Raw genomic sequence first — 27,796 nt, forward strand, 5'->3', positions numbered from 1 at the left:
AATCCTAGCGGGTGTCTCATTCACAGTTTTGATTTTCATTTGCCTGATGGCTAACCATGTTGAACATCTTGTGCTTATTGTTACTTGTATATCTTTGGAGAAAAGTGTATTCAAATCCTTTGTCCATTTTAAAAATGGATTGTCTTTTTATTATTGAGTTATTCAAATTCTTTATATATTCTAGATACAGGTCCCCTTTCTTCACAAGTATTTTCTCCTGTTCTGTGGGTTTTCTTTTTACTTGCTTGATGGTATCCTTTGAAGCACAAAAGTTTTTAATTATGAAGTCCAATGTTTACCTTTTTACTTTGCTGTGACCTCTTTGAGTATAGTTTCTTGCATAGGTCTGTATTCACTAATGTCTTCTCAGCACCTGAAATAGTGCCTGGCATTATTGGTGGTCTGAATAAATGCCAAGGATAGTGGAAGTGGTGAGGAAGAACAAACTAGGATGAAGAGTTTTGTTTCAGCGCTTTAGGTGGTATCACATGGAAAATAAGGTTAGGGCAAGACTTAAAAAAAATTAATCATTTACATTTGGGAACTAGGGTTGGGGTAATACCTATTAATTTTTGCTGAAAGTCTTCTGAAAATTAAAATATCAGTTCAGTGGGAAGCCTCAGTGTTAACTCTTTTCCTCCCTGGGTTTAACTCTTTGATTTCATTAGAGGAGTAGTTTTCCATGGTGATCATCAAATTTTAGTGTTCATCAGATCGCTGGGAGAGCTTCCCAGGGATACGTGGGCCCACTCCTATAGTTTCTGATTCAGTAGGTTTCAGGTGGGGTCCCTGAATGTGCATTTCTCACAAGTTCCCAGGTAATGGGGATGCTGTTGGTTCAGGAGCCATGCTTTGGGAACCATGGGAGTACATAATAAATTGATATTATTGGTGTTGTACTGGGGAATCCAGGCGGTGGATAGCTGTTTTTACAGAAGTAGCCTTACTTACCAACAGTGGCATGTTTACATAAGAATCATCAGATAAGGTCCTCTTCTGAGGGTCGTATTTCTGCATGTAGAGCCAAGTATGTGAATTTCACCTAAGATCTTGGCTGCAAGTGAGATGAGGAGAACAGAAGGGAATTACAGTATTTTTGAGCCTCTACCATGTCCCAGGTAGGACAGTTGCTGTGTTTTTTGCTCCTGGTATTGTCTTGAATCTGAGTACGCACATTCCCCAGAGAGTGTAGGTGAGTTGCCATGGCGTCCGGTTAGCTGACTGGCAGTAGAGGCTGGCTGTGATGCTCTGCGCACCCACGGCAGCTGGACCATTGTTAAACCATACCATTCTCATTAGGAACCAGAATTGTTTCAGCATGTAGATTCATACAGACTTGAGGTAGAAATAACTGTGGTGGCCCTAAGAGATTAGATAAAAATGAGAGCAGCCTTGGTATCTTTTATTTGGCTTATCATTGTTTTATCTGTCTTTACTATGATGTTGGTACAAAAAGGTTTGTGGTAAGATTCATGGATTTTAGGGGGAAGAGTCTGCATTTGAATGACAGGAATATTCTTATAATACTATATTTAAAAGATATGAGTATTACTTTAATTCTGTAAATACAATTTTAGATCTTTCCATAGGCTCAAAAAGGCCTTGGAAGGAATGTACCAAAATATCGATAGTGATTATTTCTGGTGCAGAGAGGAGCAGTTGTTATTTTCCTACTTAGATGTTTTTTCTTCACACTTGATCCAGTGAGCCTATTTATAGTCATGAATGAATGGAGAAAGCGTTTTAATCCTAATTGCTTTTAAAGACCGTAAAATAGCATCTTTGGAGGGTGAGGAGGTCAGTCTGTGATGATAGAAGTGAGGTCTTTTTCTCGCCCGCTCTGATGACCGCAGATAAGATGTTGCTAACAGGTAAAAGCTCATTGAACACACACTATGGACAGTGATGGTGGATCCAGGAGGTACAAAAGAACCTTCAGGCTTATCCACACAGACTTCGCCAGCTTTGTTTCCAATGATTTTTATTTATTGTTAGGCTTTTATTAACTTGAAGCAAGAGCACTGGGCTCCTGAAAGTCTGGGCATTAAGCAATCCAGCCCTGATGCCTTCGTTCTGGGTTGTTTGTCCTACTTGCCGTTGAAAGGCAAGACCTGTTGTTCTGAGTTGTGCTTCCTGGCATGTTTCAGGATCTGGAATGACGGACACTCTCAGAAAGATTTTTGGCAGGAGGCTCACAAAATCAGTCACCATTTCCAAAGCAGCTCCTGATTATTTTCAGAGCAGAAAATCGGGTAGGCGCTTAGCAAAAGGTTTTATTCTGAAAGATGAGATTCACATGATCTCATTAGCTGATGAGAACTTGTTCTGATACTGTGTAAGAGGAATAATGTTCTGTGAATGGACCATGCACACCGTAAAAATACAGCTCGCATTGTACATGTTGCTTCTGTGAGTTAAACCCTAAGTATTCCACCAAGGAGAATAAGCCCCAACCACATTGTCCTAAAGACCATCACATTCCCTACCACCTGCAGGTTCCTCTTTGATTTATTGAGAAGGAAATGTAAGAGACAGAAGAAATCCTGACAGCTGGCAGCTTCCTTGAGAATGGTTTGTTTGTTTGTTTGTTTGTTTGTGACAGGACCTCACTCTGTCCCTGAGACTGGAGTACAGTGGTGCAATCACAACTTCTTGCAGCCTCGACCTCCTGGGCTCAAGTGATCCTCCCACCTCAGCTTCCCAAGTAGCTAGGACCACAGGCACCCGCCACCACACCTGGTTATTTTTTTTTATTTTTATTTTTTGTAAAGACGAGGTCACACTGTGTTGCTTAGGCTGGTCTCGAGCTCCTGGGCTCAAGCAGTCCTCCCGCCTCAGCCTCCCGAAAGTGTTGGGATTATGGCATGAGCCACTGAGCCTGGATGGGGATGTATTTTAGCAAGAGACATGGGAATAGGCCGATTCCTTAAAAGTTAAGGATTTGCAGGATACAGGTAGATTTTTCTGATGAATACGCTTTCATTTGTTAAGGTCTTTGTAGTTTCAAAACACTGTCACTCACATTACTTAATTGGAAAGTGCTCTGTGAGGTAGCCAGGTCGGAAAGGTAATTTTTATCTTCATTTTACATATGGGGTGACTGAGGTTGATGAAGCTGAGTCACTTGCCAGAGGTCACACAACTGGTCAATTGCAGATGTGCAACCCAGACCTTCAAACCTACATTTTTTCTCTTTGGTTCTGGTGTTTTTTCCACTTCACCATGTTGAAAATGCCCCAAAGTGGGAAAGGGAGGAGAGTGTATGTGTTAGAGGTGGATGGGGAAGAGGAGAAACAGTAGGTCCAGAGGAATAGGTTTTAATTAAACGTCAGGTGGCCAGGCTTCATATGAACCAGGGAGTAGGGTACATAAATGTCCATCTGAGCAAGGCCAGTATGAAGGGGAAGGGGCGATCGGAGTTCTTGTGAAGGCTGTGGGAGGATGAGTGGGACACAGGCAAACACATGAGAGCAAAACGATGAGCTTTGCCAATCAAGGACACACAGGCCAATTATGGGTTGGCATCAAGAGGATTGTTTTTTGTTTTGTTTTGTTTTTTTGAGACGGAGTCTTGCTCTGTCGCCCAGGCTGGAGTGCATTGGCACAATCTCAGCTCGCTGCAACCTCGCCATCCCAGGTTCAAGTGATTCTTATGCCTCAGCCTCCTAAGTAGCTGGGATTACAGGTGTGCACCACCACACCTGGCTAATTTATATTTTTAGTAGAGATGGGGTTTCGCCATGTTGGCCAAGCTGGTCTCAAACTCTTGACCTCAAGCGATCCACCCACCTCTGCCTCCCAAAGTGCTGGAATTATTACAGGCATGAGCATGGCACCTGGCCTGCATCGGTAGATTAATGGAATAGAATCAAAAAATGCTTTGTTGGAGGGGGTGGAGTCTCCAGGTGTGAGAGGAATAATGTAGCAGGTGGATTTTTTGTAATAAATCTTCCCCACTTGTGGACTACCCAGCCTAGATTACCAATCTGGAGAAGCCTTTCCAAAGAGGAAAATAGGCAAATAGGCCTTCCCTGCCTTTGGGTCTGCCACTAACGAGGGAGACGTACTGAGCTTTGGGTTTGATCTGCTGTCTGGTGAGTGACTCTAGGTTGTCATTCAAACCAGCTTAAAGCTAAATGTTTGGGCTCTTATAACTAAAGATCCAGGTAGCGTTGACTTCAGGTGTAGCCTGAACCAGCAGCTTACATGATATTAACAGGGCCCTGTTTTTCCCTCTGTTCCTCTGCTTTGCCATCCACAAAGTTGGCTTCATCCACATGGGAGCCCCGTGGCGTAGGTTCTCCCCTCACATTTGTAAACATGGATGCGGTAGTTCTAGACTTCACAGCAGCATCCCACCTTGTTCAAGGAAAGACCCATGGCTACTCCTGAAGAACAAGCAAGCGTCTGTTTCCCAGAAGACATCTGCTGGTTTCTTGTTAGCGCTGATTGTTTAATGTGCCCATTAGCTTGAACAAGTTAAGAACCACCCCTGGAGTGGGGTAGGGGCCAATTCCACCCAAATGGCATGATTAAAATGGGGAAGCGGTAGCTTTGGAAAGGAAGTTTAAGGAAACTTCTGCTAGAAAGAAGGGGAATGGAGGCTAGGCAATAAATTATAGAAGTCCTCCATACCTCCTGAAGGGATAAGGGAATGAAACTTCAGGATACATTTTCTTTGGGGAATCCTTTGTTTGAGGGAGTAACTCTTAGCACAGGCATTAGTCAAGGTAATAGGCTAAGATACTGCAAAAGACGTAATCATGTGACAAAGAACAAGAGATTTGTCTTCCTCTCACATGGAAATACTCTAGTGCTTCGCTTTACACTATTATTCTTGGTCCCCCTTTTTTTTTTTTCTGTACAATCTCCTAGGCCTTGTAACCGTCATTGTGATCAAGGATAAGTTACCAAGGTTTTCAGCTCATGGGAAGGGGGAAGAGAAAGTGTGGAGGCAGCAACTCACCGTCTTGAGGGCTCTGGGCTGTCAGTGGAACCCACTTCTCCCTCTCACATCCAACAATGAGCACTTGGTCCATGGCCATGTGTAGCTGCAAGGACCGCTGGGAAACGCAGTCCTTGGCTAGATGACCAGCGACCAGCTTACAGGTCTGTGATTATAGAGAAAGGGGAGAAGGAATTTTGGCTGGGAGTTGGCAGGCTCCATCACAACCCCCAAACTAGGTTTCCTCAGAGGCTGGCCCATTCTGAATGATGTTCCTGTGACAGACACGTTTTCCTCAGAGAAGAATCTTCATCCAAGGCCTTTCATTTTGGGAACCAGGAATGCTTAATGGGGACTAAGGCAGTTATAGTTAGGTTTAAATACGTATGACAGAAAACCTAAAATAACAGTGGTCTAAGCAAGGTAAATGCTTGTGCATTTTTCTCTCATGTAAAGACGTTTGTGGTTGGTGCAGCATCATGGCGGCAGAGACTCGTTTGATTCCACTGTTCTGCCATCTCGGCATGTGCTGTCCTCCTTCTGCTCTAAGATGACTGTCTGAATTCCAGCCATGCCTTCACATTCCCACTGGCAAAAGGAAGGAGAAGGACCTTCCAGGACATTTTCTAGAAGTCACAGGCAGCACTTCCACTGATGCTCCCTTGATCAGAACTCAGTCACGTGGTATACCTAGCTGCAAGGAGCACAGGGAAACAGCCTTCTTTGCCGGCATTCAGGAGCCCAGCTTGAAACTAGGGGTTCTAATGCTGAGGAATAAGGAAGAACAGATACTAGGCACAGCAGGCAGCCTTTGCCAGATACCGTGTGCCCTGGAGTCTGCACTGCATGCCCTCACTTCTGCCGTGTTAAACTAATCTTCACCCTTAAGGAAAGAAATCGTCATAATAGCTGACATGTATTGAGTGTATATCAAGTCTCAGGCACTTTTCTGTATCAGTTAGTCCTCACAGCGGTGCTCTCAAAGGAGAGTTTAGTGTGGGATCATTTACAGAGGGGCCATGGGGTTGAGGGAATCAACAGGGGTTGGTGAAGTGCTCAGAGATTAGCAACAGCAGGAAGCCATTACCACCCCTGAAAGGGTCAGGGAAAGAACATGTCACCAGCCTGAAGAGGGCTTAGAGACATGGCCTGAGAAAGGGGCTGCCTGGCAGCAGGTGCAGCTGTAGAATGAAGCCAAGCCAGAAGCACTGTGAGCCTGGGCAGAAGTGGCCCGAGGAGACCTGTCTCTCCTCCCAGCCTTTGATCTCCTGACAGTGCCTCCCATTGGCTGAAGCCCACTGGAAGCCAGAGAACAAGGGAGCCTGGGGAAACAGTTGAGAGAAAGCAGCCTCCTGGGAAAAGAATGGGGCAGAGAAGAGCAGAAAATGGATGGAGGGCTGGTGAGGTGGGAGAACAACAGAGAGCAACCCACATAATGTTATTAGTGGTGCCTTTTGCAGATAAGGCATTTGAGGGGTGGAGAGGATAAGTCACCTGCCCAGCTGGTGACAGAGGCAAACCCTCTGCTTCAGACCCCCATAAGGAATAAGGAAGGCAAACCAAACACATTTGCCTTCCTTGTCTATCTGTACAGTGTTCCGCACATAGTAGGCATCTGATAAATGGTCAGTGAGGGAAACCATGTGGACAGGCATAGTTTGATATAGGAGGAGAAACTGTCTTCTCTGCCTTTTGGTTGCAGGTTGCCATCTCGAATCTCAGCGAGGCTGTGCAGGACGCAGACCTGCTGGTGTTTGTCATTCCCCACCAGTTCATTCACAGGATCTGTGATGAGATCACTGGGAGAGTGCCCAAGAAAGCGCTGGGAATCACCCTCATTAAGGTAACTCGAGTGCACGCCGCCCAGGGCTGGACATTGCTTATCAGGAAATTTCATTTCCGCACACTCTCATCTGCTTGAGATGTGGAGCTGAAGGGGAAGTTGTGGCAGTTTTTCGTTGTGTTTTTAAAGATGCCCAAAAGGCCATAAAACATACAAGACTAGTTTAGCTCAGGCTGAGAGTGGGCTGCTGTCTGTTGCAGCAGACCAGCAGCGGCCGTGATGTGAGGAGCTGTGCCGCCCCTGCCGGTCCACTCTGGGGGCTCAGCCTGCCATCTGGAAACCACCAGCAGTTTGAATTAGCTGGGAGATTAATAACCGTTAGAGCCCATTCCTGGATATATACCCTAAAGCGTGTGTTTTTAACCAGAACTCCCCAAACAACCTCTGAAGGTCCACAGGGTGAATGCGGGAAGTTCATGCACTTAATTGTGGAGGAAAAAAAAAATCCTTGCATTCTAACTCATTTTAACCTGTAAGTGAAATGAACATTCTCTTCATTTGTGAATGCAGCTCACAGCCAGCGTTTCAGGAACGGTAGTATTAGCAGGATCTGAGACCTTGTCAATAGGAGTCACAGGGCTTTCATTTCACTTTACACCTTTTTCCGATATCTCAAGGTATCGTTTATACTCGTCACTACTCGGAAATTGTGGTAATTATTAGACCTGCCGTGACATCTTTTTCTAATTGCATTAATAAAACAGTGCATATATTACTTTATCGTAAATTTGTTTTTTAAACAAATTTCAACATCATTGGATTCCTGGGTTATTTTAGGTGTTTGGTTTTATGCCTGTGAAATTCTGAGAATGAGTCCATAAACTTCACCAGACTACCAGGGGTAAGGCCCATGTTGTTGGAAAGATTAAGAGCTCCCAAGAGCAGATCATGAGGTCAGGAGATCGAGACCATCCTGGCTAACACGGTGAAACCCCGTCTCTACTAAAATACAAAAAATTAGCCAAGTGTTGGGGTGGGGGCCTGTAGTCCCTGCTACTCAGGAGACTGAGGCAGGAGAATGGCGTGAACCCGGGAGGCAGAGCTTGCAGTGAGCCAAGATCGCACCACTGCACTCCAACCTGGGCGACAGAGGGAGACTCCGAGACTCCGTCTCAAAAAAAAAAAAAAAAAGAACTCCCGAGAGAGGCTGTGCCAGAGCATTTACAGATGAATGTTCATGAAGGCAAACCAGAGCAACCCAAATGCCATCAGCAAGAGAATAGACAAATGAAATGTGAACTATTCATTTCGGAATACTATGCAGTAAGTGAACAGAAACGAACCAGAAGTTTCATGCAGCCACATGAGTGAATCTCTAAAACGATATTGTAATTCAAGACAGCACAGGTGAATGGCACAATTCTCTTTATAGACTTGAAACACCAGGGATAATGACATATAACATTGTTTAGGGACCATCCGATGTGGTAAAATAATCAAGAAAAGCAAGGGAGCGATGCATACAGCATTCAGGACGGTGGTTCACACTGGGGAGCAGGGGTAGAAGGAGGATGAACTTGAGAGGAGACACACAGGGGACTTCAGTGGTGACAGTCACATTCTATTTCTTAACACGAGTGATGAGTACATGTTTATTTTCTTCATTTGGTTCTTCTTTAAGCTGTGCGTAGGCAGTATAGATGCTTACTCTTGTAAGTAGGAGACATTTTTCAAGTTGTGTAGCCATGGGACATCTGCTATCCCATGCCTCTTTGATTTGGCGGTTTGTTTTCTCCTAACTTCTTGGCATCCTTGTAGGGCATAGACGAGGGCCCCGAGGGGCTGAAACTCATTTCTGACATCATCCGCGAGAAGATGGGCATTGACATCAGTGTGCTGATGGGAGCCAACATTGCCAATGAGGTGGCTGCAGAGAAGTTCTGTGAGACCACCATTGGTAAGCACTGCCTGGGAGGGGCCCCGGGAGTCTGGACATTTGATGTTTCAACTTGTACATATTCCATTTCTGATATTTTCTGTAGTAGACTCTTCGCTGTCCCTCTTAACATTCCTAAGTGGGCATTCAGTGGGGCAGGGGTTTACGTAAGGAGGCTATTTTGTGGGACTGAAGTGTTTCAACAACCTCCAGAATGAATATAAATGAATACGGCCAAGAAGACCATTCTGACTTGCTGTGATCCAATAGTGAATTATTGAGGTTAAACACAAAGGTGCAAGGTTGCTTGTACCAAGAAACAGGTGGCTACATCCATGGTAGGGGTCCCCTGGCCTTGGAAACGCAAATTTTCTTTTCTTACAGATGCTAGTATCTGGATCCTCATTGATTCCAATGAGATCTAAACATTGGTTGAATGACCCCCATTTTCAGGTGAATAATAAGACTCAGAGAATAAATTACCTGCCCCAAGATTCCACACTACTGTAGAAGCCAGGAACAAATTTGAGTCTTCTGTTTCCTGAAATAGTAGTAAGCCTTTTCTACTCTTACATATAATAGAGTAGATACATTGTTCTCACACTGACGTTATGAAAATTTTCATTTCTTTTAAAAGGGGCTTTGACAATTCATTCTCAAGTGTCCATGTACCATATTAAAGGATGCTTTGTTGGAAGAGTAATATTATTGTATTTTCAGATGATTTGCAAAAGTTTATCTACCACTGCAGAACTTACTTTCCCCCTTGTCAAACCTGCAAGCAATATGAATCATTTCTCCTTGGCAGCTTTGTAAAAGGAAGCTCTGAGAGATGTCAGGCTCGCTTGTGTGAGATGAATGCGCAGGAAAATGTAGCTCCAGATTCTTATACCTGCCTATACATAGGACTTTTTAGGGTTTTTTGGAATTTTCTACCTTAATTTTTATTTTTAATTATGGAGGTATTTTACATGATTATTATGGAAGATACAGATAATCGGCCAGGCGCGGTGGCTCAAGCCTGTAATCCCAGCGCTTTGGGAGGCCGAGACGGGCGGATCACGAGGTCAGGAGATCGAGACCATCCTGGCTGACACTGTGAAACCCCGTCTCTACTGAAAAAATACAAAAAACTAGCTGGGCATGGTGGCAGGCGCCTGTAGTCCCAGCTGCTCGGGAGACTGAGGCAGGAGAATGGCGTAAGCCCAGGAGGCGGAGCTTGCAGTGAGCTGAGATCCGGCCACTGCACTCCAGCCTGGGCGACAGAGCGAGACTCTGTCTAAAAAAAAAAAAAAAAAAAAGATAGAGATAATCAAAAGAAAGCTATTTTAAAATTTTGATAGTTTTGTTATATATCCTTTTTCTCTATTTGTACAAACTATTATGTTTGTAGTAAATCATATACTGTTTAATAATTGCTTTATTTGCTGAATATGTAACAAAAACCTTTCAGAGTCTGTTAACATACTGTACATCCTCATAACTGCATAGCATTCCATCAACAATTCCATATATTTGGACACAAGACTGTTTTTTGAAAAACAGTATTTTTTGGAGAGAAGTATCACAAATAATATAAAGAAGAAAAGAATAGCCTGTGATATGACCTGCCCAGGTTGTCATTTACAAAAGTGATACACAGGTTTAAAAAAATTTTCAAGCACCATGAGAAGGTGGAAAAGTAGAACTAAGATTGTAATTTCCCATCCATTTCCCTCTTCCCAGAGGGAATCACTGTTAGCAGTTTCTTTTTTGTTTTTTATAATTTCAACTTTTATTTTCGATTCCGGGGATACATGTGCAGGCTTGTTACATGGGTGTATTGCGTGATGCTGAGGTCTGGGTGATGACTAATCCTGTCACCTAGGTAGTGAGCATAGTACCCAATAGGTAGTTTTTCAATCCCTCCCTCCTTTCTCTCCTCTCTAGTAGTCCCCAGTACCTGTTATTGCCATCTTTATGTTCATGAGTACCCAATGTTTAGCTCTCACTTATAAGTGAGAACATGTAGTATTTGGTTTTCTGTTCCTGTGTTAACTCGCTTAGGATAATGGCTTCCAGCTGCATCCATGCTGCAAAGGACATAATTTCATTTTTTTTTTTTTTTTTTTTTTGAGATAGAGTCTCACCCTGTCGCTAGGCTTGAGTGCAGTGTTATGATCTTGACTCACTGCAACCTCCAACTCCCTGGTTCAAGCGATTCTCCTGCCTCAGCCTCCCGAGTAGCTGGAATTACAGGCATGTGCCACCACGCCAAGCTAATTTTTGTATTTTTAGTAAAGACGGGGTTTCACCATATTGGCCTCCCAAAGTGCTGGGATTACAGGTGTGAGCCACCGCATCCAGCTGATTTCATTCTTTTTTAATGGCTTTTACTATTAGCAGTTTCTAAATATTCTTCTGCAAAAAATTTGTTTCTATATGTATCCTAGTACATACATAAATGAATAGGTCTTATTCTTTTACAGTTAATTCTTTTATTCATCTGCAGTTTTAATGTAGCCTATGAAATTGTTATGTAATTACTTATATTTTCCCAAAAAGATTATTAACTAGTTCGTTCCAACTCAATCGTATCTGCCAGTAATCCTTTCCCAGTTCATTCTGGAAGACTAAATCTTCTCCAGTCTCAGTCCCTGATCCAATCCTGGCTGTAACTCTAGCCCTGTTTGTTGTAGGAAAGTTTCTAGTTGGGTGCATTAGGCTTCTTTAGTTTGAAAAGACAGATAAAAGCACACAAGTTACGTTTCTTTCCCTCTGGCATTTCTTTACCTGGTGCTTCTATGCCTTGTCTGTGGGGTGGACTGTGGTAGGCACTGATGACCTGAATTAAATTAAGTAAAGCATTTCTGGGTGGAGTAGCTCATGCCTGTTATACCAGCTACTCGCAAGGCTAAAGCTGAGGATCTTGTGAGGCCAAGAGTTTGAAATCAGCCTGGGAAATGTAGCTGGGAGTTTCCAAAAAAGGAAAAAAAAAATTTTTTAATTAGCCTGGTGTGGTAGTACATACCTATAGTCCCAGCTACTCAGGAGACTGCCGTGAGAGGATCACCTTGAGGCTAGGAGTTTGAGGAAGGCTGTAGTCACTGCAATGGCTATGATCACGCCACTGCACTCCAGCCTGGGTGACAGCAAGACCCTATCTCTTTAAAAAAAAAAATAAGTAAAACATTGAAAGTGAGATAGAATATGAAAGTGGTGTTTTAAAAATTGTTTTATATAACCTGAATTAATTAATTTTGAATTCCTGGCCTCATGGGATCCTCCTGCCTCAGCCTGCTGAAGTACCAGGATTACAGGTGCGAGCCACTGTGCCCGGCCTGTAACCTGGATTTAATCATGAGACTATCAGAATATCAGACAAGCCCAAAGTAAGGAATATGTTACAAAACAACAGGCCTATGACATCTTTGACTCTTCAAATAAAGTCAGTGTCATGAAAGACAATGAAAGGCTAAAGGAGTGTCCCAGATTAAAGAGGACTAAAGATATATTACCAAGCCAGGCGTGGTGACTCACACCTATTATCTTAGCACTTTGGGAGGCCAAGGTGGGATGATCACTTGAGCCCTGGAGTTTGAGACCAACCTGGGCAACATAATGAGATCCCATCTCCACAAAAAATATAAAAATTTGCCAGGTATGGTGGCACACACCTGTAATCCCAGCACTTTGGGAGGCCGAGGCGGGCAGATCACCTGAAGTCAGGAGTTTGAGACCAGCCTGGCCAACATGACAATTGAAACCTCATCTTTACTAAAAATACAAAAATTAGCTGGGGGTGGTGGTGCATGCCTGTAGTCCCAGCTACTCGAGAGGCTGAGGTGAGAGGATTGCTTCAGCGTGGGAGGTGGAGGCTGCAGTGAGCAGTGATCGCACCACGGCGCTTCAACCTGGGTGACAGAGCAAGACCTTTTCTCTAAAAATAAAAAAGGAGAGACGAGCACTAAGTGCAGTGTGGGATCCTGGATTGGGCAGGGAGGGTTGCTGTGGAAGACAATGCAGAGGTGATTGGTGAGATTTGAATGTGGATTGTATGTTAGATAATAATATTATGTAAACATTACATTTTCTGTATTTGATAATTGCAGTGTGGTTATCCAGGCATCCTTTGTTGATGCATAGGGACTATTTTAAATTATGGTAGGTTCAGGAATCGTGGCCCCCTTGAGTCTTCTGTGGAGGGAAAAGATAGGGCAGCTTCAAGTCTTCAAAATCCTGTCATGGTGAACTACAGTGCCCTCTTGTGGTGAGGTCTCCCTTCGTTCTTGGGGTATACCACAGACTCTGAGACTTTTTATCCAGTCATTCCACGAATATTTTTCAAACCCTCTTATATATCAGGCATGGTGCCAAATGTCTAGAATACATAAGCTCCTTATGGATCTTCTAAGCACACAAACACATATGGAATCACAAACTAAAATAAGGGTTTTGAAGGAGTTTTATTAAATAGGTTAATTGCCTCTAAAACTTGGTGTGACAGAGAAAGGGGATTTTCCTGTCTTTGGTTTACATCGAGTTTTGGGCAGCCTTCCCACATGGGTGTCCGGCATTATCTGTTCCGTACAGGTGCCCTGAGTCCCTGCTTGCCATGTCACTGTTTATGACTGGGGTTTGTTGTTGTTGTTGTTGTTGTTTTTGAGATAGAGTCTCACGCTGTTGCCCAGGCTGGAGTACAGTGTAGAGATGGGATTTTTGTAGAGATGGGATTTTGTAGAGATTTTTTGTAGAGATGGGATTGTGCCATGCTGAGCAGGCTGGTCTTGAAATCCTGACCTCAAGCAATCCACCTGCCTCAGCCTCTCAAAGTGCTGGGATTACATGCGTGAGCCAACACGCTGGTTTATGACTGGTATTATATTAATAATAAAATTAGTGGGCTGGGCATGGTGGCTCATGCCTGTAATCCCAGCACTTGGGAAGACCAAGGCAGGTGGATTGCTTGAGGTCAGGAGTTCGAGACCAGCCTGGCCAACATGGCGAACCCCATCTCTACCAAAAATACAAAAATTAGCCGAGCATGGTGGCACATGCCTGTAGTTCCAGCTACTCAGGAGGCTGAGGTGGGAGAATCGCTTGAGCCTGGGAGGTGGAGGTTGCAGTAAGCCGAGATAGTGCCACTGCACTCCAACCTGGGCAACACAACAAGACTGTGTCTCATAAATAAATAAATAAAGTTAGTACCTCTTATCTGTGATTTAAGGTAATAAATTTTAAAAGGTACCTTTGAGAAAATATGAGATTGCTGTAAATCAAGCCCACCTTTTGGATGGACACTGTGTGTTATTTGCAGCCACAGAGGAACCCATAGACCCTACATTGTATCTATGGTAAGCCAAGAGTGTGCGTTCCCCTGCCCATTCCTCAGTTTGTTCACCAGCAACCCAAGCATCCAGCTGCAGACCGCTGGATTAAAGTGACTTGAGGGAGGGGCCAGTCTGCAATGTTCAGGAGCATCCTTCATGTTAGAGGCACTGAGCAGTGGGAGGAGGGACATGGTGAGGCTGTAATATGATGTAGGGGCCAGGGGCTGGTTTACCCAACCCAGATGATGCAAGAGTGTTGCAGAGTCACCTAGACAGCCTGGTGGACTGTTTAAAAAGGAAGAGAACAGTTTGCACAAACTGACATAGTTCTAACATTTGGAAAAGGGGAACTCAGCTAAATGAAAGAACAGTAATGCTACCGAGTAGCCTGTGTTTCTAAGTATTGGGTGTAGATATTGTGTTTTATTATGAAACTTTTCAGAAAACAAAAGTAGAGCAGTATCATGAACCTCACGTGCCCATCACCCATCTTTAGAAATGATTAACTGAGCCAGTCTCTTTTCATCCACTCCCCACCCTCTCTCAACCCTCAGATGGCCTGGATTATTTTGACATTGTGTCACTTCTTGGTGTAATTTTAGTTGTTGACAATCTTGCTGGTTTTTTTGGCTTTTTTTTTTTTTTCTTTTGAGACGGAGTCTTGCTCTGTCACCCAGGAGTGCAGTGGCGTGATCTCAGCTCACTGCAACCTCCACCTCCTGGGTTCAAGCGATGCTCCTGCCTCAGCCTCCTAAGTAGCTGGGATGACAGGTGCGTGCCACCATGCCCAGCTAATTTTTTGTATTTTTAGTAGAGACAGGGTTTCACTGTGTTAGCCAGGATGGCTTCAATCTCTTGACCTTGTGATCTGCCCACCTCAGCCTCCCAAAGTGCTGGGATTACAGGTGTGAGCCACCGCGCTGGCTGACAATCATGCTTTTTTGTGCTTTGGAAATGTATAGCTCTAATTCTGATGTATGTTTGTTTGATTTTTACTTGTTTTAACCTCTCTCTTCCCATCCCCAAGAGGTGGCATAGGATAGAGGCGCAGAGCATGGGCCCTGGCAGCCAGAGCAGTATATGGGTTAGAATTTGGGCTCTCCTTCTACCAGCTGTTTGACCACGGGCAAGTTGGCAAACCTCTCTGGGCCTCTGTTTCCCTGTCTGTACATGGAGAAAATCATAATAATAAGCATGCATGGCCAGGCACGGCGGCTCACGCCTGTAATCCTAGCACCTTGGGAGGCTGAGACGGGTGGATCACAAGGTCAGAAGTTCAAGACTAGCCTGGCCAACATGGTGAAACCCCGTCTCTACTAAAAATACAAAAATTAGCCGGGTGTGGTGGTGGGTGCCTGTAATCGCAGCTACTCAGGAGGCTGAGGCAGGAGAATCGCTTGAACCCAGGAGGCGGAGGTTGCAGTGAGCCCAGATTGTGCCACTGCACTTCAGCCTGGGTGACAGAGGGAGACTCCATCTCAAAAAAAATAAGTAAATAAAAAAATAAGCATACAAATGTCAGCTAACTCCATGATTATTACTTGGGATCTCTGAGTGCTTCTTACCACTGAAAGACTGTTTTCACATGTGATTCTCATTTAGCTGTACCGTAGTATTGTTACCGATGAAGCAGAAGCTGAAGGAGGTTATATCAGAGGTTTTCATACTTGTCTGCCCATTGGAATCACCTGGGGAGTTTCAGAAATGATTGATGCCTGCTCCACTCCAGAGATTGTGATTTAATTGGTCTGAGATGAGGCATGGGCTTTGGTATTTGTGAAGATCCCCAGATAACTGTTCTGTGCAGACAGGCTTGGGAACAGCTGGTCTCCCACCTCGAGGCAGACAGAGCCCAGGTGCTGTAGTATTCAGTGTGCCTTCTGCTATCTCTGTGTGGTGACATTGATTTGGGAGCCAGGACTTGGCTGGTAAACCTTATGATCCTGATTTTCAGTCTCTCTAGAGCTGGGTAGGGTGGATTTGGTTAACCTCACCCTGAACCCCACCAACCACAGCAGATTTCACATCAGGCTTTGTGTGTAAGACTTTATTTTTGTTTGTTTTTATATTTTAATCAAAGGTTTCCAAAACAAAAAAATATATATAACTATAATAAATATGTGAAAATTAGTGAACGTCATCACATCCCAGGCACTGTCCCAAAGGAGGGGAATATAGTGGTAGCAAAAACAAGTACTCTGACAGCATTTCCATCTTCTCAAATTCAGAGGAAGCAGATGATAAAACCACGTATATGTTATGTTCCCAATTTTGAGAAAAACTTTTTTTTTTTTAAGACAGAGTCTCACTGTGCCAACCAGGCTGGAGTGCAGTGGCATGATTTTGGCTCACTGCAACCTCCACCTCCAGGTCCAAGAGATTCTCCTGCCTCAGCCTCCCAAGTAGCTGGGATTATAGGCATGTGCTACCACGCCCAGCTAATTTTTGTATTTTCAGTAGAGACGGGGTTTCGTCATGTTAGCCAGGCTGGTCTCAAACTTCTGACCTCAAGTGATTCACCTGCCTCAGCTTCCCAAAGTGCTGGAATTACAGGTGTGAGCCATCATGTCTGGCCAAGAAAAGCTTTAGATTCACATTCAGTCAGTTAAAAATGTATGTCAAATTGTAAATGATCACCTCTATTGGAAACGGGATATTTTTACTTTATATCTGCTCCTATATATTTTCTAAATATCCTATCATGAACATATGTTACTTTTATAGTAAGTAGAAAGTTATTTTAAAGGGTATTAGGTGTGAAAATTAAGATTAGAGACAACTATTAATATCCTTTTTGTCTAACCTTTTGGCAGGCAGCAAAGTAATGGAGAACGGCCTTCTCTTCAAAGAACTTCTACAGACTCCAAATTTTCGAATTACCGTGGTTGATGATGCAGACACTGTTGAACTCTGTGGTGCGCTTAAGGTAAAGTCAGCCTCAGGGGAGGAGTTCATCAAGCAAGGCAAATGTTAGCATCATTGAGTCTAATCCTCAAGAATGGGCTCTGTGTTCTGTGCACCCACATCAGCGAAGAATAGTGAATCGAGAGCCTTGTTTATAACTTCCTGTTTTGCTGCAGCCTTTCCTGGGTGGTTCAGTTCCTCTCTTACTCGTGGCTTGCTTTAACTTGTAAATATGGGGGGACTGTGATGTTTTGGTCTTTGGGAAGTTGGCAGCATTGATATTTGGAAAGTATGGGAGTTCCTTGATGGTAGGGCTTCACCCAGGAGCAAACGATTCTATTCATTCACATTTTTCTCCCACACTTCATCCTGAGCAGGAAAAGGATCTTGTTCCCTCTGAATTATGCTACTCTACTAGTTTGGCTGGTTGTTCTTGTTAAGGGGAAAAATAATCTGCTGCTGGTAGAGGTTTTTCTAAGAATAGTTTTGTCTTTGCCCTCTAGAGGGAGAAGATGTGATTAAAGAAGCGCCCTCCATTGGCCAGGGGCTTGCTGGATTTTTGTAAGTGGAGCTGTACAGTATGCACTCTTTTGTGTCTGACTTCTTTGATTGGAGGTGTATTTTTGTTTGTTTTAATGTAAATGTTAAGAGGTACTTCATACAGAAAAGTACAAAAATAGTAAGTGTATAGTTTATGTTATCTTTTTTTCCCCTCTTTTGAGGAAAAGGGAGGTCTCCACACCTGGGTTCCTGACTTGTTGACTGCTGGCTTTTAAAGCCTTAGGCACTGTCCCTCACTCTGCCGGGACTTGGGGAACAGCCAGCAGGAAGCCGTGCGGCAGCAGCTACCTGCTCCTTTCCCCTCACAATCCAAGTTGCCTTCATTTCACTACCATCTACAAAAAAGAGTGGGGGGAACGGGGAAATAAAGAGTTCTCAATGTGAATGCCCCTTTTGAGCCGCTTCTGAGTCATCTCTTTTGCAGCAAAAAGCCACCCTTCAGAAATTTGAGCACCTAGGGAGGAGGTTAGGCAATCCACCAGTCATCTGTGTGTGTTGGATGGAAGTTGCAAAGGTGGAAAGAATGCCTGTCTATGCTTTCTCATAAACTGAATACGTTTTTTTTGAGTCAGAAGTTAAAATCACTCTCTAGAATTAACATCGTGTGTATATGTGTGGTCATGATATACAATGAGCATTTTAAAAAATTGAAGCCAATTAAACGCTTGGGCTCCTAGGGAGCACACATGCATATTTCTGAACGCCTGTGTGGGGCATTCTTTGCATTAGCATTACATTACATGCAGGCCCAGTTACACATGTAAGACACTGACTTTGGCTGCTTTGTTTATTTTTGTTGGTTGAGATTTTTATGTGTTTTTAATAGTCCTTCATTAAACTAATTACCACTCAACAGCAGGGGGCATCATGAATGCCTAATTGCTCAGTGCTGGCCTGAGCTGCTCCAAAGCTGTTTTTAAGTGACTGGATGTTTTTGGTGGTCATGGAGAAGCTGTGAAATCCTGCCCAGAACAAAGAGTCTAGCTTGAGGTGAGGGCTTTGGAAAAGCTTCTGCTAACGGGAACCCATACTGGTCTTGTGTCTGAACTCAGAATGGCTTTCATTTTTGCTGGCAGGAAGACTGTCAGTGGATGTGCCTGCTACCTTGATGGAAAGTGATTCATGGGGGATGCAGGGAGGTGGGGGTCGAAGGCCCTTAACCAGCCTCCCTGCAACTTCGCACCTAATCTTTTAAAACAAGATCGGTTACCATCATTCCTATGGGTTTGCATCAGAGCTGAGATTTTTGAAAACTGAGAAACAAGCACTTGTAGCAATTATTAAATCCAATCATTGTCTTGTACAGATAAGGAAATCGAGATCCAAAGAGCGAATGACTTTAGGGTAGCAAACACCAGCACAGTCAGAGCATGAACACGGGTTTTAAGAGTCTTAGCCTGGTTTCTTTGGTTACTACGTACAACTTGACCTTTCTGGTTAGTAACCAGGCAGCATGAATAAAACGAAGCCCTCTCTCATCAGAGCCTGCCAGAGCAAGGACACGTGGCCATATGTTGCTTTCATTACATAAACAACAGTGATGGGATGTTCCCCCCGACTATAACATCATCATATTCCTTGTTTTCACACAACAGAAAGGTGTAAAGAAGGAAGTAAAAATCAAATCACTGACAATCCTACATCCTGAAATAACCTCAGTTAATGTTTGTTGTATATACCCTTCCAATGTTTTTAGTGTGTACATGTGTGTATGGCTCCTTTTTAAAACAAAAACTAGATCTTACTGTTCAGGTAGTTTGATTGTGTGTGTGTGTTTTGTTTGTTTGTTTTTAAGGCAGAGTCTTGCTCTGTTGCCCAGACTGAGTGCAGTGGCACAATCATGGCTCATTGCAACCACAACCTCCCAAGCTCAAGCTATCCTCCCACCTCTGCCTCCTGAGCAGCTGGGACTATAGGCACATGCCACCATGCCCGACTAATTTTGTTTATTTTTTGTAGAGATGGAGTGTCGCTGTGTTGTTCAGACTGGTCTTGAACTCGTGGACTCAAGCAGTCTTCCCACCTCGGCCTCCCAAAGTGCTGGGATTACAGGCGTGACCCACTACGTCTAGCCATTGATGTGTTTTACTTTTTTTATATACAGTCTTTATTAATATTTTCCATACTAGCCAATTTACAAAATATACATTATCTTTTTGTACTCAAAAATGTGGAGCATTTGACTTACTAGGAAAAATATGAAAACAGCTCTCTACAAGGATAAAATAGAAAATTCAAAGGAATTATGCATAATCATTTTGTACCAGTGCCTCTTACTACCTTCCGAATGTCCTTCACGAACTCTTAGCTGCATTCATCTCTTAGTAAGGATATATTCTTTTTAAAAATCAACTTTAAGTATAATTCATGTAATTAGGCCAGGCATGGTGGCTCACACCTGTAATCCCAGCACTTTGGGAGGCCGAGGCAGATGGATCACTTGAGTATGGGAGTCTTAGACCAGCCTGGCCAATAGAGGGAAACCCCATCTCTACTAAAAATTACAAAAATTAGCTGGGCGTGGTGGTGCGTGCCTGTAATCCCAGCTACTCAGGAGGCTGAGGCATGAGAATCGCTTGAATCTGGGAGGCAGAGGCTGCAGTGAGCCAAGACCGCACCACTGCACCCCAGCCTGGGCGACAGTGAGACTCTCTCTCCAAAACAAAAAAAGTGTAATTCATGGAATCAAGCTGCATCTATTTAAAGTTTATAATACAATCAGTTTTGAGAGTTGTGTGCATGCACTCATGAAAACCACTACCAAAGTACACAACGTTTCCATTATCCCCAAACAACTCCACGTGTCCCTTTGAGGTTCCTCATCACACCAGCCTCCAGTTGGGCCGCCAACTAATCTGCTTTTATATGCCATCGTTTGCATTTTGTAGGATTTTTATAAGTGGAACTGTACAGTATGCCCTCTTTTGTGTCTGGCTTCTTTGATTGGAGGTTTATTTGTTTTTTGTTTTTGTTTTTGTTTTTGTTTTGAGACGGAGTCTCACTCTGTCACCCAGGCTGGAGTACAGTGGCCAGATCTCAGCTCACTGCAAGCTCTGTCTCCCAGGTTCCCGCCATTCTCCTGCTTCAGCCTCCTGAGTAGCTGGGACTATAGGCGCCCGCCACCTCGCCCGGCTAGTTTTTTTGTATTTTTAGTAGAGACGGGGTTTCACCGTGTTAGCCAGGATGGTCTCGATCTCCTGAGCTCGTGATCCGCCCGTCTCGGCCTCCCAAAGTGCTGGGATTACAGGCTTGAACCACCGCGCCCGGCCCTTATTTGTTTGTTTTAATGTAAATTTTAAGAGGTACTTCATACAGCAAAGTATAAAAATAGTAAGTATATAGTTTCATCTATGTTATCTTTTTTTCCCTCTGACAGAGGTCTTGTGTTCCTGGGCTCAAGCTGTTTTCCTGCCTCGGCCTCCCAAATAGCTGGGATTATACGTATGCACCACAGCACCTGATTTATGTTATTGTTTTGTGTGTTTTTAAATAGTCCAGTGGTCTTTTTTTTTTTTTTAACAACTTTTTTTTTTTTGAGGCAGAGTCATGCCCAGGCTGGAGTACAGTGGTGTGATCTCAGCTTACTGCAACCTCTGTCTCCCAGGTTCAAGGAATTCTCATGCCTCAGTCTCCCAAGTGTATACAGGTGTATGCCACCATGCCGAGTTAATTTTTGTATTTTTAGTAGAGAAAGGGTTTTGCCACGTTGGCCAGGCTGTAGCTGGCCAATAGATGTATTACATCTGTAATGTACATTTTGTAATTGGCTAGTATGGAGAATATTACTAAAGATTGTTAAAGTTAAAAAAGTAAAACACATCGGCTGGGTGCGGTGGCTCACGCCTGTAATCCCAGCACTTTGGGAGGCCAAGGCGGGCAGATCGCAAGGTCAGGAGATCGAGACCATCCTGGCTAACACGGTGAAACCCCGTCTCTACTAAAAGTACAAAAAATTAGCCGGGCATGGTGGCGGGCGCCTGTAGTCCCAGCTACTCAGGAGGCTGAGGCAGGAGAATGGCATGAACCCAGGAGGCGGAGCTTGCAGTGAGCCGAGATCACACCACTGCACTCCAGCCTGGGCAACAGTGCAAGACTCCGTCTCAAAAAAAAAAAAAAAAAAAAAGGTAAAACACATCAATGGCTGGACGTGGTGGGTCATCCCTGTAATCCCAGCACTTTGGGAGGCCGAGATTGGAAGATTGCTTGAGTCCACGAGTTCAAGACCAGCCTGGACAATACGGCGAGACCCCCATCTCTGCAAAAAATAAACAAAATTAGTTGAGCATGGAGGCACGTGCCTGTAGTCTCAGCTACTCGAACTCCTGACCTCAAGTGATTCACCCGCCTGAGCTTCCCAAAGTGCTGGGGTTGCACGCGTGAGCCACCACACCCAGCCTATTTTTCATACCTATTATGCATGAATTCATAGGGAATCAGTCCCAGCAGCTCAGGCTCCTTCCCATTGGTTCCAACAAAGTGTGCTTCCCTGGGTGGAGCAGGCTGGTACTTCAGTCTAATCCAGGTACCTTTCTCTTTGGCTTCCTTCTTTTTCTGATCATTTTCTTTCATGTGTTTCAGGAAACTATCTCAGCTCTTAGCACAATATGCTCCATACACTCTTTAATTCTCTTGGCGAGAATCTTGCCCTTAACTTGTTTACAACAGTGCCAGCAGCATGCCGGGGAACATTGTAGACTCTTCCAGTTTCGCCATGGTAATACTTGTGGGACATTCCTTTTTGAACAGTGCCCATACCCTTGATGTCTACGATATCATCTTTTTAAAACGAGGTTTTTTAGCTTATGTATTTATTTTTTATTTTTTTGAGACAGGGTCTCAATCTGTTGACCAGGCTGGAGTGCAGCGGTGCAATCTCAGCTCACTGCAACCTCTGCCTCCTCGGCTCAAGTGATCCTCCTGCCTCAGCCTCCTGAGTAGCTGGGACTGTAGGTGCTCACCACTATACCTGGCTAATTTTTGTATTTTTTGTGGAGACGGAGTTTCACCATGTTGCCCAGTCTGATCTCAAACTCCTGGACTCAAGCGATCCATCAGCCTTAGCCTCCCAAAGTGCTAGGATTATAGACCTGAGCCACCACGCCCTGTCAATATCACCTTACTGATAGATTCACATATATGTGGCCAAAAGAGCAACTTCATGTTTTCTAAAAGGCCTAGAGAGCATATATCAGGTACTTCTCCTCTTTCCCTTTTGTATTCCTCATTTTGGTAAATTACTGGAAGATGGTGATTCTGGCCAAAAGGCTATCATTTTTAATAGATTCTTTATCAGGATTAAGTTTCATTAACAGAGACCAAAAATAATACAGGTTGAGCATCTCTTATCCAAAATACTTGTCACCAGAGGTGTTTTGGATTTTTGGATTTTTTTCGATTTTGGAATATTTGCATTATACTTACCAGTTCATCATCCCTATTTGGAAATCCAAAATGCTCCAATGACTCTTTCCTTTGGGCATCATGTTGGTGCTCCAGAAGTTTCAGATTTTGGAGCATTTTGGATTTTGGATTTTCAGATTAGAATGCTCAAACTGTACTCGCTGAACAAGGTAGAAGCTTCTTTCTTTCTCATGTAAAATCCAGAGTATATATGACAATTCTATTCTACAGAATTCGCAGGGACCCAGGCTTCTTCCAGCTCACTTGGGTGCCTTAGCCCATTTTGTGCTGCTATAACGGAACACCTGAGACTGGGTGATTTATAATGAACAGAAACGTGTTGGCTCATAACAGTTCTGGAGGCTGGGAAATCCAGTGTTGGGCACCAGCAGTTCTGGTGTCTCATGAGGGCACGGTCTGTTCCAAGTGGCACCTTGAATGCTTCTGGAGGGGAGGAGCGCTGACCCTCACGCAGCAGAGGAGTGGAAGAGGCAAACAGAGAGCCACTCCCAGAGTCTTTTTTCTAAGGAAAAGCCTCAGTCCATTCATGAAGGCAGAACACGCATGACCAAAACACTTCCTGTTAGACCCCACCTCCCAACACTGCCACAGTGGTCACCAAATTTCAACATGGGTTTTGGAGAGGACAAACACTGAATGGCTTAGTGTAGCATAGGGTGTGGCCCTTGTCTTTCTGGTCTGTGAAGGTGACCAGAGCATCAACGTCACATCTGCCTTCCAGGCAGCAAGGTTAAAAAAAGAAGAAAGAAAAAAAAAAGAAAGGGCAAAGGGCACGTGGCAGCTATCTTTCAAGGAAGGTTCTGGAAAATCAACCTTGTCACTTGGCTTCATCTCAGTGGGTACACTAAGTGTGACCATAACTAGCTACAAGGGAGTCTGGAAAATCATTTTGGGGATCTTTTTTCTGGATAGCCATACACTTTTATTAAAATAAGAGACTATTATTATGGAAGGAAAGAATAGATGGGGGATAAAGCAGCAGCCCATGGCACAGGCTGGCACAGGCTGGTGGTGTTCCTCTGTGGGGCTGTTCTGCAGTTCTAATTGCTGGGCATGTAGGTTTGCTCCAGGGCTTTGGCTGCGATGAACCATGCCAGGATGCCGAGCTTTGGGTCTCATCTGTAGTCAGGGCCACTGCTCGCCCAAGAGCACCTTTATGTGAGTGAGAGCAAGGCCTACATAGTCCAACATGCTAGCCACTAAGCATATGTACTATTTACATTTACATTCAAGTTAATTAAAATTCTTAAAAACTAAAAGTTCCATTTCGGAGTCACAGTAGCTACAGTTTAAAGACTCAGTGGCCACGTGTGGCTAATGGCTACTGTATTCAATAGAGCAAATATGAAACATTTTCTATCATTGCAGAAACTTCTGTTGGACAACGCTGCTCCAGCTAAGGCAGCTTCATATTGGTATGACCAGCTTGGTAGGCCAGGTGTGGACCTGCCTCAGCCTTCCTTGACATCTCAGCCAGGCTGCCTTAGACAGGGGCCAGCAGCAAGCAACACGTGGCACCTTGCCTTTAGTAATCCCAAACCCTGCAGACAGTCTCCTCTTAGCAGCTAGCCTCAGGAGTCAGGTGGATTGTTGGACTGAGAGAAAACAGTGAGTACTGACTTGGGTTTCAGGGAGGCAGTTCTTGCTGGGTGGTGAGAATGTTTGTGTAACCTGCAGGTAGCATGGGCTGGTTCTCCTGTTGTATATTCTTTTTATGGGAAGGCGGAAGTGGGAGAGGATTGAGCCCCATCCGACCCACCCCTATTCAGAACTGGAAGGAGTGCACTCGGGAGTGGATGACTGCCTCTGAGTATTGCCATCACCCAGGAGATGGGGAAGGGCTACACACGTCTGTCTTCTGAAAATTATGGTATTTTGAGCTCCAAAAAAAGTTTAAAGCAGATTTAAATGCACAGTGGATAATGATAACGTTCACATCTGAGTGATCTCGGAGGACATCTGCTCGGATGCTATTCCAACACGCTCTGACTGGCTCAGTATGTTTATTTTTCTTTTGACAGTGATAAGTGGTGGAGGGAGAGAACGAGGATTTCAAGATCTGTCATAAGGCGACTAAACTGGGTTGCAGCCCAGGGTCCTCTTAGAAGAGAGGCGTTTATTTACTCTGCACTAGGTGTCCTGATCTCCCCTGGTGGGGAGGTTAGATGCCTAGTAAAAGCTTCTAGTAGAAGCTTTGGGGTGGTCTAGGTTCCCATGCCCTGCAGTGAAGGGGCTGCCAAGGAGCTGTGAGGGAGCGCCCAGGCACCCTCATCTGGCTTTTCTGAGTACAGCAACATGGAAGCACTGCTTTGGAGCTCAGGGCCTGTCCGTACAGTCCTGCTTGGATGGTTCCGGTTGCAGAGAGCTCCTGCTAAATCTTTCTTGTTGGGTGGGGTCAGCTCTTCCTGTCAGAAAGTTCTCATCTGGACTGTGCGGTGGCCTCTCTGTGCCTTTCACTCCCGGGTCCTAGAGCAGCACAGTGTGGCGTGATCTCCTCGGCAAGCTCCTTCCTCTGTGTGCCTCAGTGTCCTATCATGTTACCATGATAATAGGACCTGCCCTGTCACAATGTTGTGAGGTTTAAATGAGGTAATAATATATGAAGCTCTTAGAACAGTTCAATAAGATTAGCTGTTGCTATTTTTTATTACCTTTTCTTCTCCTAAGCTTTTTTTTTTTTTTTGAGACAGGCTCACTCTGTCACCCAGGCTGGAGCGCAGTGGCATGATCTCAGCTTACTGCAACCTCCGCCTCCCTGGCTCAAGTGATCCTTCCACCTCAGCCTCCCAGGTAGCTGGGACAAAAGGTGCATGCCACCACACCTGGCTAAGTTTTTGTATTTTTGGTAGAAACAGGGTTTCACTATGTTGCCCAGGCTGGTCTCAAACTCCTGAACTCAAGCAATCCACCTGCCCCAGCCTCCCAAAGTGCTGGGATTACGCCCAACCTAAGCTACCCTTTTTACCTCCCAAGCCTTGGTGTAGGCCAGGAGGCACTCTCCTTTGACACCGAATTGCAAAGGGTCAGGCAGGTCTTTTGACCAAGGGTGGAGGAAAGGCAGATTTCCCACACTGGAGCAGCAAGGCACAGGGGACAGAGCGGGCTGCAGAGCCAGGCACCAGGAGCACATCCAGACTCCATCTCTTACCAGTGAGGTGTTCTTGGCAAGCCACTAAACCTCTCTGAGCCTCAGTGTACCAGTTGGGAAGTAGTAGGAGGGTAGGTGCATGCTTCAGAGTTGTGGGAATGATGATGAGGCAGTGTGTAACTAGCCTGGGCTCACTGAAGGCACGTAATAAATCAGTGCCTCCCCTCCTCTGTTGACAGGAGCCCCTTGTTGAACAGAAGTCCATGTTCTCTCCCATTCAGCCCACAGACATTTCCTGGGGTTGGTTTTTCATATAACAGTTTCAGAATGGTTCATGTTGTGATGGACGGGGACACAGGGACACAGTTCAGGGGGCATCAGAGAGCAATTTCAGGAATCTGACGAGTTGGCCAACAGCCTAAGCCTCGCCACATTCCATGGCAATTTCAATAAAACCACTTGGCCAGCTCACCCAAGGGCTGGCCTCTGGGCTTTGGCAGTCAGCCCACCTGCATGTCCCCAGGTGTCAACCTGTTGCCCCAGTACTGGTTGCAGCCCCAGTGCAGGCTACAATTGCACCAACTTCCCTGAAAGAATGTCAGTACCAGAAGGGCCTTGAAAAATCTTGTCCAAGCCCTGAATTTGACATCTGCGGTGAAGATGGCCTGAGAGGTGGAGTGGTTGGCCCTAGGTCACACTGTGACCGTGTAGAGGCTCTCTGGATGTCAGTGCCGTGTACCGCTTCTGTCTCCTTGTAGCCTCCTTAGCTGGCTGCTATGCTGGGAAGGGCGTCCAGACCTAGGTGGGCCCAGCCCCAGGTGTTCTTATGGTTCCTGCTCTTTAGCCTCTGCATACTACTCATCCTAAAAGGTCTGGGTGTCCCATCCTGACTCGGCAGCCCACCCCTTCTAGAAGCAGAGCTGCAGAACCGGATCCCACCCGACCCCCAGCGTCTCTCCAGGCTCCTTTCACACAGCCTCTGCCTTGCCTCTTCCCTCATGCTGCCTGCTGCTGAGCATGTGTAAGCCGGGAATTGCCCCCGTCCATCGTCCCTGCACGTGCAAGTTTGAGATGATTGCTGTCTGAGAACCGATGAAACCTACAGTTCGCATAGCGTGTGTGGTAGGAAGAGGCTGAGAAGCTTTTGCAGGTTCAGGCACGTTGGTACCTTGCGAAGCCATATGCACTTGGTCAGGCTGTCAGTTCCTAGGACCAATTCCTCATCAGCTCTGCCTGCATCATTTTTCGAGAATTTTTCTACTTTTTTCTTTCTGTGTTGACTGCAGTGAGAGGCATAAGCGGCAGCCCCAGTAAGCTCTCACATGATTGCTAAGGAAGAGAAGACCCTGGGGGGCCTTCCTATCCCCGTCCTTTATTCTCTCGCCCTCTCCATTCCACGTCACCCCGTGGGAGAGGGCAAGAGAGGTCTCTGTTCTGTGGGCCTGTGGGGAGTAGACGGAAACTTCAGGAGGCCCAATTGGATGTTTTTGTCATGTGAAGTACCTTTGTGCCTCAGTCTCCTGGCGAGCAATAGCTGTATCTAAATGACCAAGTCTGTTTGTCATGGTGACCCGGCCACATCAATGCTATGTTTGATGTGTTTTATCAAAAACTGCCTGTGTACTAGAGCAGATGTTTTTATTCCCCAGCTCATTCTGTTTTTTCACCTCATCCCTCACATTTTATAGGCCCGATGTGTTAAGAAAAGTTATTCTTTCACTATAAAACTTGGTTTTATTAAAAATACACTTATTTTAACTCATTTCCCAAACTAGCTTCATGTTTTAAAATCTCCCAGGACTCTCTGTATAGTCACCAGGTATTACTGGAATTGCTAGAGTGGTTAGAT

At 44.8% G+C, this 27,796-nt stretch overlaps 1 protein-coding gene across 1 annotated transcript in view; it reads left to right on the forward strand.

Annotated features, from left to right (window-relative positions):
* Positions 1–27,796, forward strand: part of GPD1L (glycerol-3-phosphate dehydrogenase 1 like) — a 66,481-nt gene that overhangs the window by 24,327 nt on the left and 14,358 nt on the right. The window contains exons 3-5 of the mRNA XM_003895215.4: positions 6,648–6,788; positions 8,547–8,685; positions 16,787–16,899. Of these exons, the coding sequence (XP_003895264.1) occupies positions 6,648–6,788; positions 8,547–8,685; positions 16,787–16,899 (393 nt within the window). The remainder of the gene's footprint in view (positions 1–6,647; positions 6,789–8,546; positions 8,686–16,786; positions 16,900–27,796) is intronic.

Source organism: Papio anubis, chromosome 2 (genome assembly GCF_008728515.1).
Source record: "Papio anubis isolate 15944 chromosome 2, Panubis1.0, whole genome shotgun sequence".
In the NCBI taxonomy this organism is placed as follows: domain Eukaryota; kingdom Metazoa; phylum Chordata; class Mammalia; order Primates; family Cercopithecidae; genus Papio; species Papio anubis.